Below are 19,043 nucleotides of genomic sequence, written 5' to 3'. Positions count from 1 at the left end.
CAATAATATCGATGCTCATTAGCGCCAACTTGTGGTTCTTTCAAGGAAGAATGGGGTAGGGGAGTGAATAGGTGTTTGTCAACCTCTAGAGATGGTGATGGGCTGAAAAAGGTTGGGGACCACTGACGTAAAAGGCTTTGAAATAAACTAGCTGACCCGTGTGAAGCATTCGGGCTTGACTGCATGAATTCAAAAAATCTGGTTTTAGTTGTAATTTTTCGAAAAACAGCGAAAAGGTGCCTTCTTTGTTTATTTTTCGCTTATAGCGGTGAAAAAAATCTTTAAAATGAAGTTTTGCTTATGATGTTTCGTTACGTATTATGGAAGTTACGGCATGCCCACAATAAATATCTTTGGGAAAAAATATGGAACTACAATTTACTCTCTCGGGTTGTTGTAAAGTAAAACAATATTTAATAAAATAAGAAAATAAATTGAAATCGATGCAACTTTTTAAAGATATTTCGAAAAGGTTATACTGCGGTTTACTATGCTAATATTAATTTTTTGTTTCCTGATTTCAACAACAAAACTGTAGTTCAGAATTTCGCAATAAAGTTAAGAACATACATTTGTGGAAATTTTGGTTTAGAATTTTGCTGAAAGAAAATAAGCCATTTAAATGATATTTTTTATTCAATGGGAATTCTAACTCACAATCTTTCCACCATTAGCATGACGCCCTAACCAGCTGAATCGATGGGCCTCTATGTATCTGAATTCAATTCCTAATAAAAAAACAAATTAAATCGATTATTTTTTGATAGAATATCCAAAATGTGAATTCTGTTAATTTCTCGCCAAAAGCTATGAAAAAAAAAAAAAAACTTAATGTGAAGCCTTGCTAATGAAGTTTAGTATAATATTTTAAAAAAATATGGCTTTAAAAAAAAGAAAGAAAAAAAACACTTGGAGAAATAAAATGGGTAATTGAAAACTTTTATAGCAAATTTTAAAAAAAGGAAAAAGACACTAAAGTTTAATAATTACTGTGTGTTTTATTTGGCATTAGTAGAAAGTATTATTTTTAATTTTCATTTTCCCTTTCAGTATTTATAAAAAATACGAATGCCAAAACTAAACTTTTACTTACATAAATATTGATTTTCCCCTTAAGAGAATTATTGTAAACTACTTTTAAACATATTATTTTTTGTAATTATTATTATTTAATTTTAATAAAACTATTCCGTGAGTTTTTTCTTTTTTTTTTCTTTTCTTTTCTTTTCTTTTCTTTTCTTTTCTTTTCTTTTCTTTTTTTTTTTTTGTCTCGTTTTTTATAGATTAGTGGGTCAACATATTTGCCGTTGTTTTTTAAATATTTAATAAAAAGCTTAGAGGGCCTTTTTTGTATTATTTAAGAACTTAAAATCAAAATCTTTAAAGCTCACCTTAAACATTTCGTCAAAGCCTACCTATAAATAACTTTTCTCCATTTAAAGGCAATTCGAATGTATCTAGGCATTATTCTTGACAGACAATACATTTTACATTACAAATTATTAATGCTAATGCGAAATATTTGTCTTGGATTAAGAAAAAAAAGATCTTTCTATCTTTTAAATGTATCTTACTTTTATTTCTTTATACGTTTCGAAATATTTTGGTCGCGTAGCATTTTTCTTCTGGCAAGAATTCAGCTAAAACGCTAGAAACAAAATATGACCAAGTAGAATGCCTTTTCATTATTTTATGTATAGTTCTACAAATTGAAGACAATTTTATCGCTCGACTATTCACCAAATGTTTTCATTTAGTTATCTTTCCGGATCGTTCATGCATACAGATTACCATCTTTATTTTACGTATTTTAACTTCTTCAAAAGATAACATCAAATTCTCGAAGTAAAGTCGTGTTATTCAACATTTTCCTCTCCTCAATCATAATCAAGAATGTTGTCTTATCTTAGTTTTAAACAGATTTTTGTCAGACGGAGTTACAAATATACGCAACTAACCTTCTGAAAAAAAGTGGCTTTTTCTTTAAACATTAAACACTTAGAGGTACAGTAGACCCTCGTTTTACGCGGGTTTTTTTTTTTACGCGGTTTCGATTATACGCGGTTTAAGATTTGGCACTTTTATTTATTTTACGCGGATGAGTTTCAGTTTTACGCGGATGCGGCAATGCAAACAGGTAACATTTTCCCCTCTTTCAAAATCCAATTTCCTAAAAATTGCAGATTACACGCAATAGACTGCATTTTGGCGTAGTACTAATAATCGAGCTTGGGCCACTGGAGACATATTATGCGATTGGTTCCAGAGCTCTGTCCCGAAGTAAAGTGATTAAACACACACATTTCAGAACTCACTGGAAGAAGAGCTTTTAGGAGTAGCAAAGAATGATAAAACCGACGAAGACACGGACATCGGTGACACACAATCAAAAACGTTCACATTAAAAATTTTGAACCATTCCTAGACAATAGAAATGATCTTTGAGATTTTCTAGTGAAGGAAGATTCTATCATGGAAATGACGCAAGTGATCATGGATGCGTTAGTGCTCTGCAAAGAACTAAAGAGAAAAATTCTTAACGACCGCCAAAAGACGATCATAGCCAACTCCTTCACTGTAAAAACGATTCAGAAACGTTCCTGGAAAATAATGGGCAGCTGATGTGCCCAATTTCTGCCGGCAACATATCTTGAAAAAACCAGGAACGTTTTCCGCTAATATTAAGAAACCTTCCTGAAGTTATTCTGGAAGCCCTCCTGAGAAATTCAGAAATCTTTCCATTAAAAGCCAATCGTGTGTCTGGAATATTTGAGTAAACTTATGAATGCAAAGTATAATAGCTCGGCATCTTCCTGATTTATCAAGAAAGTTCCAAGAGCATTATTGCAAACATGGCCAAAGCTAAGCCAGAAATGCAAGTAAATGACGAGAATTTTACCCGCCTGCAATACTTGCAAAGCAAAGCAGTCCACACTTATTCGCTCCCTTTGGGAGCTTAATTAGCATGGACGAGCTGTAATTGAACTGAAGTCGTTGCACTTTATAAATACGTTCAGTTAATCTTTAAACTGGGAGCTAAAAATATTTTTCACGACTGTGAAAAGTCTGCATTTGTGCGAGTTGTAGCAATTCAGGAAACTTTTTGACAAGGGTACTTGATTTTTCCAGGAAGTGGATAAAAACCATTAAAATCCCGAAATGTAACACGGAAATACCCAGTAACGTTTAGGAATTTTTTTAGTGTTTTTATAAACAGAACACGAAATTAATTTAAGTTTTCTTCATGTATGTTGTGCATAGAAATCGATATAAGTACACATTAAACTTATTATACAATTGGTCATGTAGATGAAGTATTTTTTTTATCAATACAATGGCCAAATAGGAATGAGTCCTGAAAAAGGAAAAATTGCATTGACACTTATACACTTACACACTTATATATATATATATATATATATATATATATATATATATATATATATATATATATATATATATATATATATATATATATATATATATATATATATATATATATATATATATATATATATATATATATATATATATATATATATATATATATATATATCCATATAATATATATATATATATATATATATATATCCGCCTCTAAATCTGTCGCCCTAGGTGGCTATACACTGTAAAAAAATTCCGAAACGTTACTGGTTATTTCCGTGGAACGTTTCGTGATTTCAGAGGTTTTCACCTATTTCCACAAAAAATCAAGTATCTTCGCAAAAAAGTTTCCTGAATTCCTAAAAGATGCACGAATGCAGACCTTGCACTGGTGTGAAAAATATTTTTTGCTACCAGTTTAAATATAGACGGAGCGTGTTTATTAAGTGTATCGGCTTTAGATTGTTTGTGGTCCTTCCGGATTGACTAAGCTTCCAATGGGAGCAAATAAGTCACTGGATAGCTACAGCTTTGCGAGGCTTGGCCGTGGTTGCTCTAATATTTCTGGAGCTTTCTTAGTAAATCAGGAAGGTTTTCATCAAATAAATTACACCTATTTAATTTTTCTAGATAGTTTACGACTGGCTTTAATATGGGAGAGTTCTTAATATTTCAGAAAGGTTACTGACTTTTATCAGAAAACGTTCCTGGTTTTTGTAAGATATGTTACTGACTGAAATTGGGCACATCAGCCGCCTATTATTTTCCAGGAACGTTTCTGAATCGTTTTTACAGTGTAGGTCGCTTAGCCCAGTAACCGGGCCTGCATATCATTGACCCCCACATCAATAATAAACGCATTATAATAATAAAGGCTAGTCTCCTAATTAAATTCTGGGTTGGTACTATGAATGATTGTGTTGAGGGTTTTATAATACATTTTTAAAATCTCATAAGTTGTAAAGTCGCCAATGACTTACAACTGAACAGAAAATGGCGCAAAATTAACAAGTATTTTCGTCACTCTTGTTTTCTGCTAGGTAGGAAAAGTTGCGTAGAGGTAAGATGCCATATATTAAAAGACTCTTCTCATTGCAGCGAACAGATGACATGAAAAAATTTTGATTTTATTGCAATTTTTTTTCCGGTGTAGTAAAATGCTTTAACTCAATTGATAGTGTTCATTTTTTGACATTATTCCATAACTAATAACTGAACTCCACTTATGAAGCCACACTAACATTTTTAACTACAGTAATACCTACTGTCATTACCTTGCTGGGAGAAGGGGGAATTGCAGTCCTTTCATGTATATAAACGACCGTTATACGATTGGCAATATGTGTTGAAACCAAGAGCTCTGTTAGGTCGATCCCCATAGCAATCCCACTGTCATAGAGAATGTCCTTCAATGGTTCAAAATATATGCCACACCAACGTATAACACAGTCCCAAAGTAAACAGCGACTTTTGTTCAAGAACGTCTATTGATGATTTTTAAGAAAATGGATCGTTATTTTCTGTTAATTTTATTCAATTCAATTCAATTTATTTCTATCAACCGACTTCTTAGAAAAATTCGTCGCTAAAAATCTACAAAAATTGAAATGTGAGTTATGAGAAATCCACAGAAGTATTCAAAGTTGATTTTATAATTTGACCAATATTGCGGCCCATCACACTGGTGGCGGTTCCCAAGCGACACAGTAAAATGGAAATCTTTAAGTCGATTTTCTGCAAAATGCTTAAAAGTGAGATACGCCCATTCGTTTTTTTTTAGCGACGAATTCATTTAACATATAATATAAAAGAAAATAAATTACAGACGTATCAATGTTTTTTGCACTGTATACTCGAAACTCCCTGACCGAGTGGATGGGAGTAGAGGCTATAACAAATTTACATCCATCAAATATCAATCATTTATAACAAACTTTATCTGACTAATATTCGAAAATATTAGGTGTTTTAACTTACTTTTTTTTAAGTGATTAAAATTATATATATTTTTCTTTCAGCTTTGGCTAGTTATTGCCGCGGAAAGGAAATGACTCGACGCCTCCTCTACGCCAGATGTACGCCATCTTCGAGGAAATCGTCGGGCCACACCCACAGCATACGAAACACTCCCCAAAGGATCGCTCCAAAGGTGACAACGATCCTGGGGCGGTGACAGACCAAGATGCAAACGGGAAAACATTAAACTCTTCCACGAGTTCTTCCATACAGCACTATGCCAGAGCCAAAACGAAGAGACACAATCTTCTCTACGGACAACATTCCCACAGCCTTCCTCGCAAGAAACCACTCACTGGTGAGGATTCAGATGACGCTTCTTCGGGTAATCCACTTCTGGACACTATTAGTGTGCTCACGTACGATCCACATGACGATTCGGACGATTATTACGATTTGAATGGGGGAGGGAAGAAAGAAAGCGTGAACGAAGATGAGGGCTATTCTTCAACTAAATGTCGGAACGAAAGCAGAGAAAAGAAGCTGCATGGTGTTGAGGGAGACAGAGATTCAATCGCATATGCTGGCTCCAGCTCGATTGACAGTGGGTATAAGAGCTTCTGCCCCACCCCTGAAATGCCTGATCCTTCCATCTACGGATCAGATGTAAGGACTAACCTTTGTTCTAACAGACTGTGCACTGAACAGCCAGTTAGGGCGAAGGACGACACCGACACTCGTTCCTACTCATTTGGGGCGCATGACAGGTGTGGTGATAAGTCGCACCTTATGGTAGGAACAAAGACACTCGGGAGACAGGGGGGTCAAGTATCCTCATCACCCCTCAGAGATTCTCCCCAAAGAAGATCGGATTCGAGTCTTTACGATGTTAATTTAGATCATTTGATGTACCTCAGGCAATCTTTACTGAGTGCCATACAAAAATGCCAATCTTCGAAAACAGACTCATGTGCCAAAGAGTGCACGAAAGAGACTCACAAAACTGACGAACAGTCCTCCAAAACATACCAAAAAACGGTTCGCTTCAATACTGATGTTGAGGTCTCTACTTTGAGCTCCATTCCTCATCAAGGTGAGGATTCTGGAGGAAAAACTTCATCTGAGACAGAACCAGTGAAAGTTCAGCAGTCCAAATCCATTCTAAAGGACCCTTTATGTGCAAATCTACGCTCCCAGCTGGAATCTGGTGCAGGTGACTGTACTTTAGAGGAAGAAATCGATTCTCTTTTGTATGGCAGAGCTGAATTTTATGACCTAGAAAGTGTAGATGATTTTCCATGCAGTTATGTGACTATGATCGAAGAGAAATACCGCAGTACTAAACCAAGTCTTGCCAAAGTCAGGAAACTCAAAGGTAATCGACCGATTTTGATTTGTTGTTTCTCTATTTAAACTGTATTGCCTGTAATCAAAAGAACAATATGTAGTAACCCCTATCGAAGCCTGAAGATTATTTTACTAAAACTTCAGACTGCAACTACTTTACTGCATATGGAACAGTATTGTACTATATACAGCAAATTATTATACGAATCATTTTTTGTATCATATTCAGCAAAAATATTAGTTCTATAAAACTATGCAACATACAATTAACTCAAGGCCGTAGTAGGTCATTGATATTAGACTGCTTGCGTGGTAGGGCATACAGAAAAACAAAATATGTGGAAGAATTTCACACATCTTTTTACCACCAAGGTGAAAAATGTTGAATGATTTTGACCCCCCCCCCCTTTTTTTTTTCAAATGTATGATGTAATATATGAAGAGATAAAAATGAACTTAGACGTAAAGCTAGTTCTCAATGAAAAATCTTGAAGTTGTAGTTCTAAGAACACAATTTCAGACGCTCTTCGTTCATATTAGAGAAAGGGTGGGGGATTCACGGGCCTTTCAAGTGAAGTCCTAAAAACGTGGTAGAAAGCCTTCTTTGTTCATGTTACAGGAAAGAACAAGGTGAAGAAATCTCGGTCAGAAACTTTCCGGAATTGAAGCCCAAATGCGCAAATTTTATTCGGCCATTTTTAATCTAGAGAACGGGATAAGATTTGAACTTCACCTTGGAAACATTTGAAATGGAACTTCCAAAAATATAATTCTAAATTAGCTTTAGTGATCGGAAATTTTTTTGAAATTTTAGTCTAAAAACATGTTTGCACGCTTCTTTGGACACGTTAAGGGAAGGGTCAGGGCCTGATAAAGACGGGGAGCCGTAGGACAAACGCTTTTCGGGGGTTCCTGTTGCCAAAGCTTAAAATTGTGGCAAATGGCCGAAACAGCGTTAGCCATTTGGTGGTCCTAATTAGCGATGCTCTAAGCCATGGCTTATTTGTCTCATTTAGTAATCATGCCCCGGGGAAGGGATGATGTTCTGAAACTCTTCCCCGTTAATGCTTTGAAAAATAACTTCCAAAACACAGTCTTCGACTGGTGTATTTTGGTGCTCTTCCCCGGAAATGTTTTGAAATCGCCGACCTACAAACGCAATACTTCACTATCTTTGACGATGTCAGGGAAAGGAATGAATTATGGAATATTCTGCCGAAATTTTTCGAAGTTGAATTTCTGAAAGCGCAATTTTGGACCATCTTATGTGACGTTATTGGAGGGAGGGAGGGAGGAGTTTAGAGGCTCTCCTTAGGATTATCCCTCTTTTTTTTTTTTAATTACAGCCCCAAAATCGCAATTGAAAATCATCTTTGATTACTTTAGATTAGGTCGGGATGGGGTTTGGATCTCTTCCACGGAACATTTCCGAAATTGGAAATTACAAAAATGCGATTGTAGGCTACAAACTTGACTGTCTGGGTCACTTTTGAGGTCCGCCGACCTCCGTGCGTGGGTGCTTCTTTTGGGCGGTGGTATATATGTCCTCGAAAATCCACTTGATTTATACTCGACTTTATACAATCCTCTTCAGACAAAAACAGCATCCAGCACACAACATCCAGCACACAACATCCAGCACACAACATCCAGCACACAACATCCAGCACACAGCATCCAGCACACAACAGCCAGCATTCAGCACACAACATCCAGAATCCAGCACACAGCATCCAGCACACAACAGCCAGCATTCAGCACACAACATCCAGCATCCAGCATCCAGCATCTAGCACACAACATTCAGCATATAGCACACAACATCCAGCATCCAACACACAACTGCCAACATTCAGCACACAGTATCCAGCAAACAACAGCCAGCATTCAGTATACAACGTCTAGCATCCAGCCCACAACATTTAGCCCCTAGCATCCAGCCCCGGGCGTACAATTGAATTTTGAAGTCTTGAATTTAAATTATGTTTCTGTTAAATGTTTATGTTCAATTATAATTGCGATAAGAGCCATTTGTAGACACAAGAAACCCAGCGAATAAGATCCTATTGCAGTTTATGGTTGCAAAAAACATAATTTGAGTTCAACACATCAAAATTCAAATTAAAGCCGGTGGCCGTTTTTTTTTTTTTTGAATAAACAAACTTTTAAACACGTTACACTATTTGAGATCCTTGAAAACTACGGTCTCGGGCAATTACCTTTGATTCACAGCTGGCTGCTGCTGATAGTCATAACAGAGTAAGGTAAATATTCCATTGTCGAAAAAATTTTGCTTAATGAGGGAATATGTTTTTTTTCTTTTTTTAAATTCAGTTTACTGACCGCCGTGACTAAATAGCTTACCGAATCCGATTTCGTATTTTTGCTGATTAAAGTAATGGGAAGTTAAGAGTTAGAATTATGAGGTACTCTTATCTTTTGGGCGGCGTCTCAGTTGCAGTTCACGATCAAGAAACGCGATAAAAGGCTTACAAGGAGTTCGAAGCACCCTGTAACGTGAATGAAATACATACGATACAGATCTTTCTGTCAGTCAAAGAACAGTTCTCCTCCCTTTAAAAACTAGAATCAAGATTTTCAACATTGCCATTTCCTCAATGCGTAATCTTGAGGTAAAAAATCTTCAAGCTTCAGGCCTATTTTAAAAAGCGATTCCTATGAGAAGAAGGCAAATAGCTTTTAAAAATATTTTTGACAACGCCTGCTGGTTAGCAGTTGAAATTCCTGAGGTTAAAGAACTGCGTCAATAATGGGAAAGAATTAATAAAAAACTACAGAACTAGGAAAACACAATAGAACTTCACTATTTTTAAAAGCAGTTTCTGTTGTAAAATGCTATCGACATTCTTTTGAATCTTTTTTTTTTTTTGCATCACAACTCGTCAACGCGCAAGAGGAGACTTTGATATAGCATAATTCCTCCCCCCCCCCCAATGTAAAGCAGCGATAGGACATTATTATTTATTATAATCTGGCAGTTTTTCATGCAATTTATGTTTGAATGGAACCTAAGTAGACGATTGAATCCTTTTTTTTTTTTTAGAAAATAGAATTTTGGTCGTTTTAGGTGGTTGCCGTAATATTGCTGATCGGCAGAAATAAGAGCTAAATCTGACGAACATTTTTTTCAATACCAATCTTATTTTTCAATTATAAAATTTATTTTATCACAGAAGGCAATTATTTGGTTTGAAAGACAGACACACCTGCAAATTTTGTTGATAGTGTGTTTCTCTTTTGTTAATTTTTTGCACTCAGAAAGAATAATTTTAATTGCAGGGAAGATTTGCACTAAAATGAGTTTCGAGCTTATTAACTATTCAATGGATGTATTATGTTTCTTAATATTACTGATTTTTATTGTAATATTTGTTACTTTAATTTATATTTCTTCGCAATAGATTGCCAAAATTAATGCGTTTTTGTATAAAATTACGAAATATAGCAGCAAAAGAAGTATGTTTTAAATCCCTTTTTGAGATATTTGAATACCGGTATTAATACAGGAACACATTTAAAAAAAAAGAATGATAAGTAAATAAAACAAACAAATAAATAAAAGAACAGTGTTTTGTTTTTGATTCGGCATTAATGTGTATCAACCATTTTTTTAGGTACTCTTTTGAGTAACACAGTTTAAATGTATTCAAATACAATTAATTATGTGGTTTTAATACCTCCATATACTCCAGACAGTCCATATCTCCCAAATAGGAATTTTCTCTTGGAAATCACAGTGACCTCCCGTGACCCTCATATTGGGATGTCCTTGCTTTCAAGGTGTGACTTCTGTTTTGCTTTTTGCCACCTGCAAAGAACTTACGAAATGAAAGTTCTGCGAATACAGCGAAGGACTACCAGAGGCACCTCGAACTTAAATTTTTGAGAGGGCGAAAGTTCTTAATTTGCAGAATGGAACTCCAAATTTCGCCAAACGATAATAATTTTGCCGAATAGGACTCCAAATTTTGCCGAATGAGTATAGTTTTGCCGAATTGTCAGACAAGATTTGCCGAATGATTATAGTTTTGCCGAATCGTCAGACAAGAATTACCAAATGATTATAGTTTTGCCGAATCGTAAGACAAGATTTGCCGAATGATTATAGTTTTGCCGAATCGTCAGACAAAATTTGCTGAATGAGGAACATTTTGTAAGGGCACAGTGACCTCCCATGACCTCCCATCAGGGGGCCCCCCTGGGCACGACTATGGTCATCTTTAATATTCAGATAACACCCGAGCAGTTGAAGAAATCTTGTCTCCTGTTCTATTCAGATCGTGTCAGCAGCGAAGGGTGTACGTGGGGGTTACCGAAGCAGGCGATACTGTATGTTTGGGCGTCGGCCGGCGACCTCTGCTGATTAGCAAGTATGCGAAGCATGTCTCACTACTGCCGAGGATGATCATAAATAAATAGTAAACGAACTTCGACACGATCGCTAATGGGGGAAATACGCCTCGGCTTCTGCAAAATAAGCGATAAGCGTTTTCAGGGTTTTTTTATTTTATTTATTGCACATTTCATTCCCGGTAAATTCTGGACATCTCTGAGTAAATAATCTGCTCTTAGATTAGAGATATAAGAGTAAATTAGGTAACATGGCGTTTGGCGAAAGTAGATGGTCTTCAAGAAATGATTTTTCTGTTTGCTTAGAATATATAACTTTTGGGGAACTCCGTCTGACTTCATTCATTATAAGATGTTGTAATTAGCTGGCAAATTATTCACGAAACAGGTTATATCTCTCGAGCATTTATTTCTCCTTGTTTCAAATTTAATTGCAAAATGATAGTAATAATTTTAATTTACCGACGACGTAAAATAAGTGTTAACAACAGAGGGAGAAAGGGTTGATGGTTTAGTTAAAGTACGGTCCAATGGGGTGATTAGGGACAGCAGGGGTTATATTGTGTAAGTTAGATTTTGTGGCATATCTTTTTTCCTCTCCTTTTACACAGTTGGAATTTCGGAGAAGTGTCCAGAAGTTATCTAGGGGCAAGAGCACCAGTCCTGATACTATTCTTCCCGAATTCATTTTGGAACTTGGCATGAAGGCTAAACAAACCATTTTACTTTTTATAAACAAAACTTGGGGTGGCAGTTTTCCAAGTTGCTGGAGAAAAGCAGACGTCGTTCCTATTTTAAAACCAAGGAACCTCCAACAGACATTCAAATATTTCGACCAATTTATTTGACATGCATTTTAAGCAAATTGACTGAACGAATGGTAATTGATCGTTTGCAGTTTTCTCTCGATAGCTGTAATCTTGTCTCTGAAAGACAGGCAGGCTTTAGAAGGGACTATAACACCACCGAGCAAATTTCACGATTAACCCAACACATCAAGGATGAATTTCACCGGAAGCAAAGCACAATTGCTGTCTTTGTGGATTTTAAATCGGCTTCTAACCGCGTGTGGAGAAGATTGTCCCTTAAAAAACTGTCTAACTTGAAAGCTTTGAACTATCTTCTTTAAATGGATTAGGGACTTCTAATCACAAAGGTTCATAAATATCAAATTTGGAAATTCTCGTTCTGGCTACGCAAACCATGCAAGGCCTTTCTCAAGGCTCAGTTTTAGGTCCAGCACTATTTAATATCATGATAGAGGAGCAATTAAGCTTCCGTGACAAAGCTGTTCCTGAGATTAATTCACTGCTATATGCTGATAACCTCGTCATGTGGTCAATTAGCTCTGATACCCCTGCTTTGGAAAAAAAACCTAATAAAGCCCTTGAGGCCCTTAAAGCATGGACCCTAGAAAAGACAACTTTTGAACTTTTCACTCCAAGCACAAAGAAGCGCGACATCAGTTTGTTCAATAGTGATACATATTTGAACAGGACTGATTGTGCTACTTACCTGGGTATGACAGTAGACTCTAAACTACACTGATCTAAATATATTCATCTAGTGGTCGAAAAGGTGACGACTAGATTTAACTTGCTGAAAAAAATAGCTTGGGTAAAATGGGGAGCTTCCCAGAGCGTTCTTATCTCCACCTTTAATTCATACATTAAACCAGTTTTTGATTACGGTGCTGAACTCCTTATCACCGCTTATGATAGTGCTCTAGATAAACTAGACGTTGCACAAAACAAGGCATTAAGACTCATTACTGGTGCAACAAAATCAACCCCTATTGCTGCTATGGAGTTGCAAACTGCGACTTATTGCTTGTCAGATAGACGGACCTACAGTGCTTTACCCCTAGGTGAGAGATTGCTCAGAAAAGAGGGTTTTTGGAACAGCTACATTCCCTCCTCAGATCAGACTTAAAATACACAACGTCCTTTCTTATTTGAGTTTCACCGACTTGCTACAGACCTTGATGTCTCGAGCATCAGGCAGCCCAATTTTAGACCGTCTCTTTTCCCTGGTAATTTAAATTACGCTACTGCTAATTTGGACTTGGTGCAGCCTCTACATAAACATTCTTCTTCACAGGCTGAATTAAGGGTTTCTGCCCTGGCTACTATTTATGAAAGGTATCCATTTCAAGATTGGCTTTACGTATATACCGATGGATCTGCCACAGTCTCCTCAGGTAGGGCTGGTGTTGGCGCTTTTTCCAATGACTCTCAAGCTGCAATACAGTCAATTACAGACTATAACCTTTTCCCAACAGAGACTGAGTTTGAATGTAAACTCATTATAAGTTCACTTCTTGATTCTGGTAAAGACGCTGTGCTCCAATAGATACCAAGCCACTGCGGCATCCATGGCAACGAGCAAGCTGACTTATTGGCTAAAGAGGCTTCAAAATTAAAACCACCTTGTATCCCGATCCCTCTTCGAAATGCCAAGCAACATCCTGAGAGCAATATCAGACTCAAAAGAATTTTCTCCCTCCGTGACATTGCCAGCGGAAAATCTTGGTCGCGTCTTCTTGAAGACCAAACAAGACTGCAACCTTCCCTCTTCCCGAGATCTGAAGGGATTACATTTTTTCGTGTCATTACTGGACACGGCTACTTACAAGCCCATCTTTTAAAAATCGGACTGGCCAATGCTCCACTGTGCCCACTATGTGAAGGGACTATGCAAATGACAGGGGAGCATCTTTTTGATTTCCCCGTTCTTCTCGACGTGCTCAAGGATGTCGTCTTCAAAGAGCTACTACTACATCATTGTTGTATTGGACTGCAAGGCACCTTATATCCGAAAGGACATTGGCGAGTATAACTTTAAAAAATGAGAAAATCAATTTGAATTCTGAAATTTTGAATTCAAATTATGTTTTTCGCTATCACGAACTGCGACAGGAGACTACTCATTGGAATTATTGTTTCTAGGTCCCCCCCCCCCCAAGCCTGCCTCTCCTCCTGGGCAGTTACGTATGCATAGTTGTGTGTGTAAGTTTGTAGGCTTTTGTGTGTGCGTAGACCTGTGTGTGAGCGTGCGTGTGTGTAGGAGATGGACGTCTCTGACCAGGAGAAGCGGATAACTCAGGACCAGAGCAGCCGCACCTGCAGAGGACGGTGGGCGGTGGTGCTGTAGAGGCTCATGGTCCAAGTTGAAAAAGAAACCGGACGCCAAGTATGGTCAAGTGAGGACAATAAGCAATCGTGATTGCTCAAAAAAAAAGATTGTGGCATAACTATCAGCAAGATTAACAGCAAGTTACCTCCCTTTTGCCAGAGTTAAGGCAGAACTAATATATCGATAGTAGGAAGGACGCTGTTCTTATAACAGTTCGTAGGATTGGAATGTACTGGACTCTGCTTCATCTTTCAAGTAACATAGTTTAACCTATTAGTATTGATATTGGTTCGCTTTTGATTGGCGCAATATCACCCCATGCTGTCTCAAAATTATCCCCATTCGACGGCCCGGTAGAAAAGAAATTTCCTGGAGTCTGCGATGAAAAAAAAAAGACTGCTACATTCGATTCATCGTAACATCTAAATCGGCTCCGAGAAATGATGAAAATAAGATGTGAATACAAACACATGCTATTTGTGAAAAAAATACGGTACACATCTTCATTAGCTGAAATGTAAGACTTTTTTTTTTAATTTTAAAATTTAAGTTTCTTTCTCACTCAACAATGAAATAGCTTGCAGATTTTCTCAGGAATCTGCTACGTCGTCACAGCAGGCCCGTATCTAGATTTTCATAAAGGGAGGGGTTTTAAAAGCTACCAAATTTTTACTCGAGGGGGGTAGTTCAATTCTTCAATCCCTCACAAACTTCAGTTTCACGTAAAATTACGTAATCTCAGTATGGCATTTCTATTCCTGTAAGGACTGCTGTGCCCCCTCCTTACTCCCCCCCCCCCCAAAGAATAATTTTGGCTGCACAAGTGACCGCAAATATACCTTCATTTTACTGCTTCTTTTTAATCAAACATTTTTTGTTTCGAAAAAACCATGCTTCTTTTTAATGATAACTGGTTACTCTGTGGTATATTGCAATTAGTATTACAAAATGTCCACAGATTTTTTTTATAATTCAGCATGGCATCATAATGTATATAAGTTTCATATTCTGAAATAATGCTTAGTAAACGTTAAACGAAACAACAAATAACTTATTGCAGATGCAAGTTACATTACCAAACACAATCATTAGTGCATCTTCATAGCTGCAACCTAAGCTAAATCCTTCATAACCTCCTTAATACTAACTTTGGCAAGCAATTTTGGCTTTATACTGACAAATCATTGAGCTCTTCTTCCACCACAGTTTTTCCGAAATATTGTTCCAGTTGGTAAAGCTCTAACAGTCGTATATTGCAGTTTTTTTTCTTTATTTTTCCTTTTTTTAAAGAAACGCTGCACACAAACTTTTACTTTAAAACTAGTCAAATGTACATTTTCTTAATTTGGCTTATTATTTTTACCCTAATGGCAGGGGTTTAACCTCTAAAACCCTCCCCTTGGACACGGCCCTGCGTCACAGCATCAGGCTAATTCTGCTACCAGATTCGGTGGCATTTGAGAAGTCTGAAAATACTAATTGTATTTATGATTTTGGGACTTGGAGTCTTTAATTGTAGTTAAATAGTGAGTAGTCGAATCACAATCACGAACTTATCAAATTCTAAGAGGGCATCAAGCCAATAAATATTGCTTCTTCCAATCTAATCAATCGTACTATAATACTTACCAGTTCTCCACGTTTCTCTTGAAAATATTTAAGTTACTTTTGTAATCGTACGTAACCTCATCGACTGAAATATGATGCAATACAGAAAAACTTTCTTACACCATCATTATCCAAGAAAAAATCAAGATAAAGCCACCTTTAATTTCAAGAAAATAGTTATCAAAGTGCCTTTTCATCATCTTTCCATGGGAAGCTAATTACGGTCTCTCTACTTTTCCTCAGGAAGAATTTTGCAGTGTTCTTCTGTAATTCGCACCTCCGAAAGATCGAAAAGTAGGCTCTTGTTTTGTTTACTAAATAAGTTAAAGAAGCCTTTCTGACAGCTCGAAATTATGACGATACCGGCACTTTAGTAAGTTGCATGTTGAAGAGCTATTCTCATAATCCTAACATAGTACAGTTTAAAAAATAGCTTCAGCTTTTTTTTTTCCTTTCTTTTTCAGGATTGCGATTGGTTTTGGTGAAGCCAAGCTCTCAGCATTCAAATTTGTTCAATGTTTCCAATTCTGTTTTGGGTTAACTAATTCTGGTTGGTAGTATTTAAAATGATTTCTAAAACCTATACAGTCAGCTCTTTTGGCACCAAACACTGCGGCAACAACATGCTCCAGAAATGTTATAGTCATCTAATCTGACATCCAAAACAATTTTCACAATATAGTTGTCAGCTCAGCAGAAATTAAAACATTTCTCCAGAGACGGCTTTGCAACTTAAATAGTCAATTCTAGTATTTACGTTAAAAGATTTTTTTTAAACAATTGTCCTTTGTACGAAATTGCAAACTTCTACTGAAATTCAAAACGATCTTTAGGGACACTAAGCCAACTTGATAGACAAGGTAGGTGTTTTGCGAGAAGGAATGCCTATTATCTTCAATTACAGCTCTTTTCCATTCCTATCATTCTCTAGTCTCTAGTGACTCAATTACGCACTTTAAAGAATGTATAACCAATTTCTAGGATTCAAATCCACCATATTCATATGTTCTACTAGATATTATCTCCATATCTCTTTATTATAGAAATCTGTGCGCGTCTGGTGTCTGTCTATTGTCTTCTGGGAGCTCTCAGTTTGTCCGAGGTCGAAGGTACTACCGTTTCCAGTATAACCAGATAAGGAGTCATTCTCCTCTCGGTCTCATCTTTTAGACCGTTAAATGACCGAGACATTAATTATAAATAATATCCTTCAAATAAAGAGTTTTATGGGATGGCATTTCGTATTGTCATCAATTTTGAAGGTTCTCCTAAAATTAAAAATCTGTCTGTAAAAGCAGCTGTTACAGTGCGGCAATTCTCACGATAGCCATTTTATTATTCTATAAAAATTTCTCAAATTCATTTTCAAAACCGTTACAGCTCTTTTGCATAGTAGTTTTATGAGAAACAAGGCAAAAATTATGTGCAATTAATTCTTTATTTCCTTTTTAAGCTGTAATTCTTAATTTTTGGAGCTTCTTTAAAATATATTTCATTAAATCAATGATTTTTGTCTTTCTATTAAAGGTTCAAAGCTTCACGAAAACTGCTCTAAACCTGTCAACGAATCTGGAGAAAATGAAAGCTCGGTTAAGCTTGATTCTGAAAATGAATCCAGTTGTAAGCAACCTCAATCGACTAAAGAAACTTCTTCGCCACCTTCAACAACTGTATCGATGAGTAAGACAGCAAAATGCCGATTCACTGAAGTGGCCCGCTGTATGCTCGAAATCATCGAAGACCTTCAACTAGAGAATGGTAAAGATGCAAACACTAATCACCTTGAAGATGCTTCAAGTACCGCCTCCGAGGGCGGGGCTTTGAAAAAGGAGAATGAGTGCTACACAACTGCTGCAGAATACCACGTATATGAGGAAATTGATTACGACTTTGTGAAACCTCTGCCAAATAAAACTTTACACGAAGTCCCACCACCCCTTCCTGCTCGTCCTAGCACATTGTTTGTCTGTCCAGCTCCATCACCTCCACCTCCGAGAAAGAGGAAAAGTAGTCCGAAGAAGTCTCCAATTCAGTTGGGCGGGGCTACTGAAGAGGTAAGGAATCGCCCTAAACAGAGAGGCAATCTCTACTGTCTCTTTGCTGATCGAGCTGAGAGGAGAAGTTTATCCAGGTCTCTGGAACGAGAATGGAGAGGAAGTGGATCTCCAGATAACCATGAAGATGACTATGGATTTAAGAAGGAATTTCCCTCAATTTGAATCATCATTCGAAGTTTTAACAATGTTCCTGTAAAAAAAGACTTAACATGTTTTATAATTTTTCATCGCAGCAAAGCAACCATAGTTCTCTTTTAATTTTTGTGCCTTGTGAATATGTGAGGTATGATTGCCAAAAAGGATTTTTCCCGTTGGACAAAGCAATTGAGTCAGTGAGAAGCAAACGAATGTAAGTGACAAAGTTAAAAATTTGGGGATAACCAGTACAAATGTTAGGAGAATTTTTCCTGTCTTGTGGCAAGAGACAGTACTAGGTAGATGCTGCTATGCAGCATGATTTAGAAAAAAAATAATGAAAGTCTACCTAAGACCTTAGCTTTAAATGCGTTTGACTCAAAACTTGAAAATGTCCACTCGCATCCTTTCGCTTCTCAATGCCTCAATTAAAAATAAGCAGTGTAAAGAATGCTACTTTTAGTAGATAACTTTTTCAGGTCGTTTGACTGGTTATAATTCTGGTAAAATTTTTAAGCTAAGTCAGACTACAGTTTTTTGATATTTTGCTATCTCTAACAATTATGGATAGCTTCTTTTAAGTAGATTTCACGAAATAATGTTCCTTAGATTTGAATTTTCGCAATTTTGCAAGTTATTGCTCAAGTGGAATCCACAAAACTGTTTTAACATTCACTAAAAGTTTCAATAATGTAAGTTTATCCGAACTCACATGATATTTTTTCCCCTCGGATGGTAGGTAATGTTTCAAGTTGTTAGTGATTTCAGTTGTCAATATGAAACATAGATAAAATGAGTTTAACAAAAGGCAAAGTTACTGTCCTTTATTTAATTTTTTCTATTTCATACATGTTTCAAATGCTTTTTGATGTTTTATAAAGTCTGTCTTTAAAACTATGTTACACCTGTTTTAAATTTCCCTAAAAGTATTGTTATATGTTTTGTTCTTGAAGACATGTGTGCATTAATTAATTTTGTAAGAAATCTAATTTAATCACGTAATCACACAGGAACGAAAATTTCTTTTTGTTTGCGTAAGTTGTTATAAAA

At 36.5% G+C, this 19,043-nt stretch overlaps 1 protein-coding gene across 1 annotated transcript; it reads left to right on the top strand.

The window, feature by feature from the left end:
• The first annotated feature begins 5,457 nt into the window (after window positions 1-5,457).
• Window positions 5,458-18,020, top strand: LOC129228390 (uncharacterized). Its single transcript, XM_054863068.1, has 3 exons — window positions 5,458-6,715; window positions 12,737-12,925; window positions 17,329-18,020. The coding sequence occupies exons 1-3, from the start codon at window positions 5,458-5,460 to the stop codon at window positions 18,018-18,020; spliced, it is 2,139 nt and encodes a 712-aa protein (XP_054719043.1).
• Window positions 18,021-19,043: the final 1,023 nt, after the last annotated feature.

This window comes from Uloborus diversus, chromosome 8, assembly GCF_026930045.1.
Source record: "Uloborus diversus isolate 005 chromosome 8, Udiv.v.3.1, whole genome shotgun sequence".
Classification (NCBI taxonomy): Eukaryota; Metazoa; Arthropoda; class Arachnida; order Araneae; family Uloboridae; genus Uloborus; species Uloborus diversus.
This window is presented reverse-complemented; position numbering and strand designations above follow the sequence as displayed.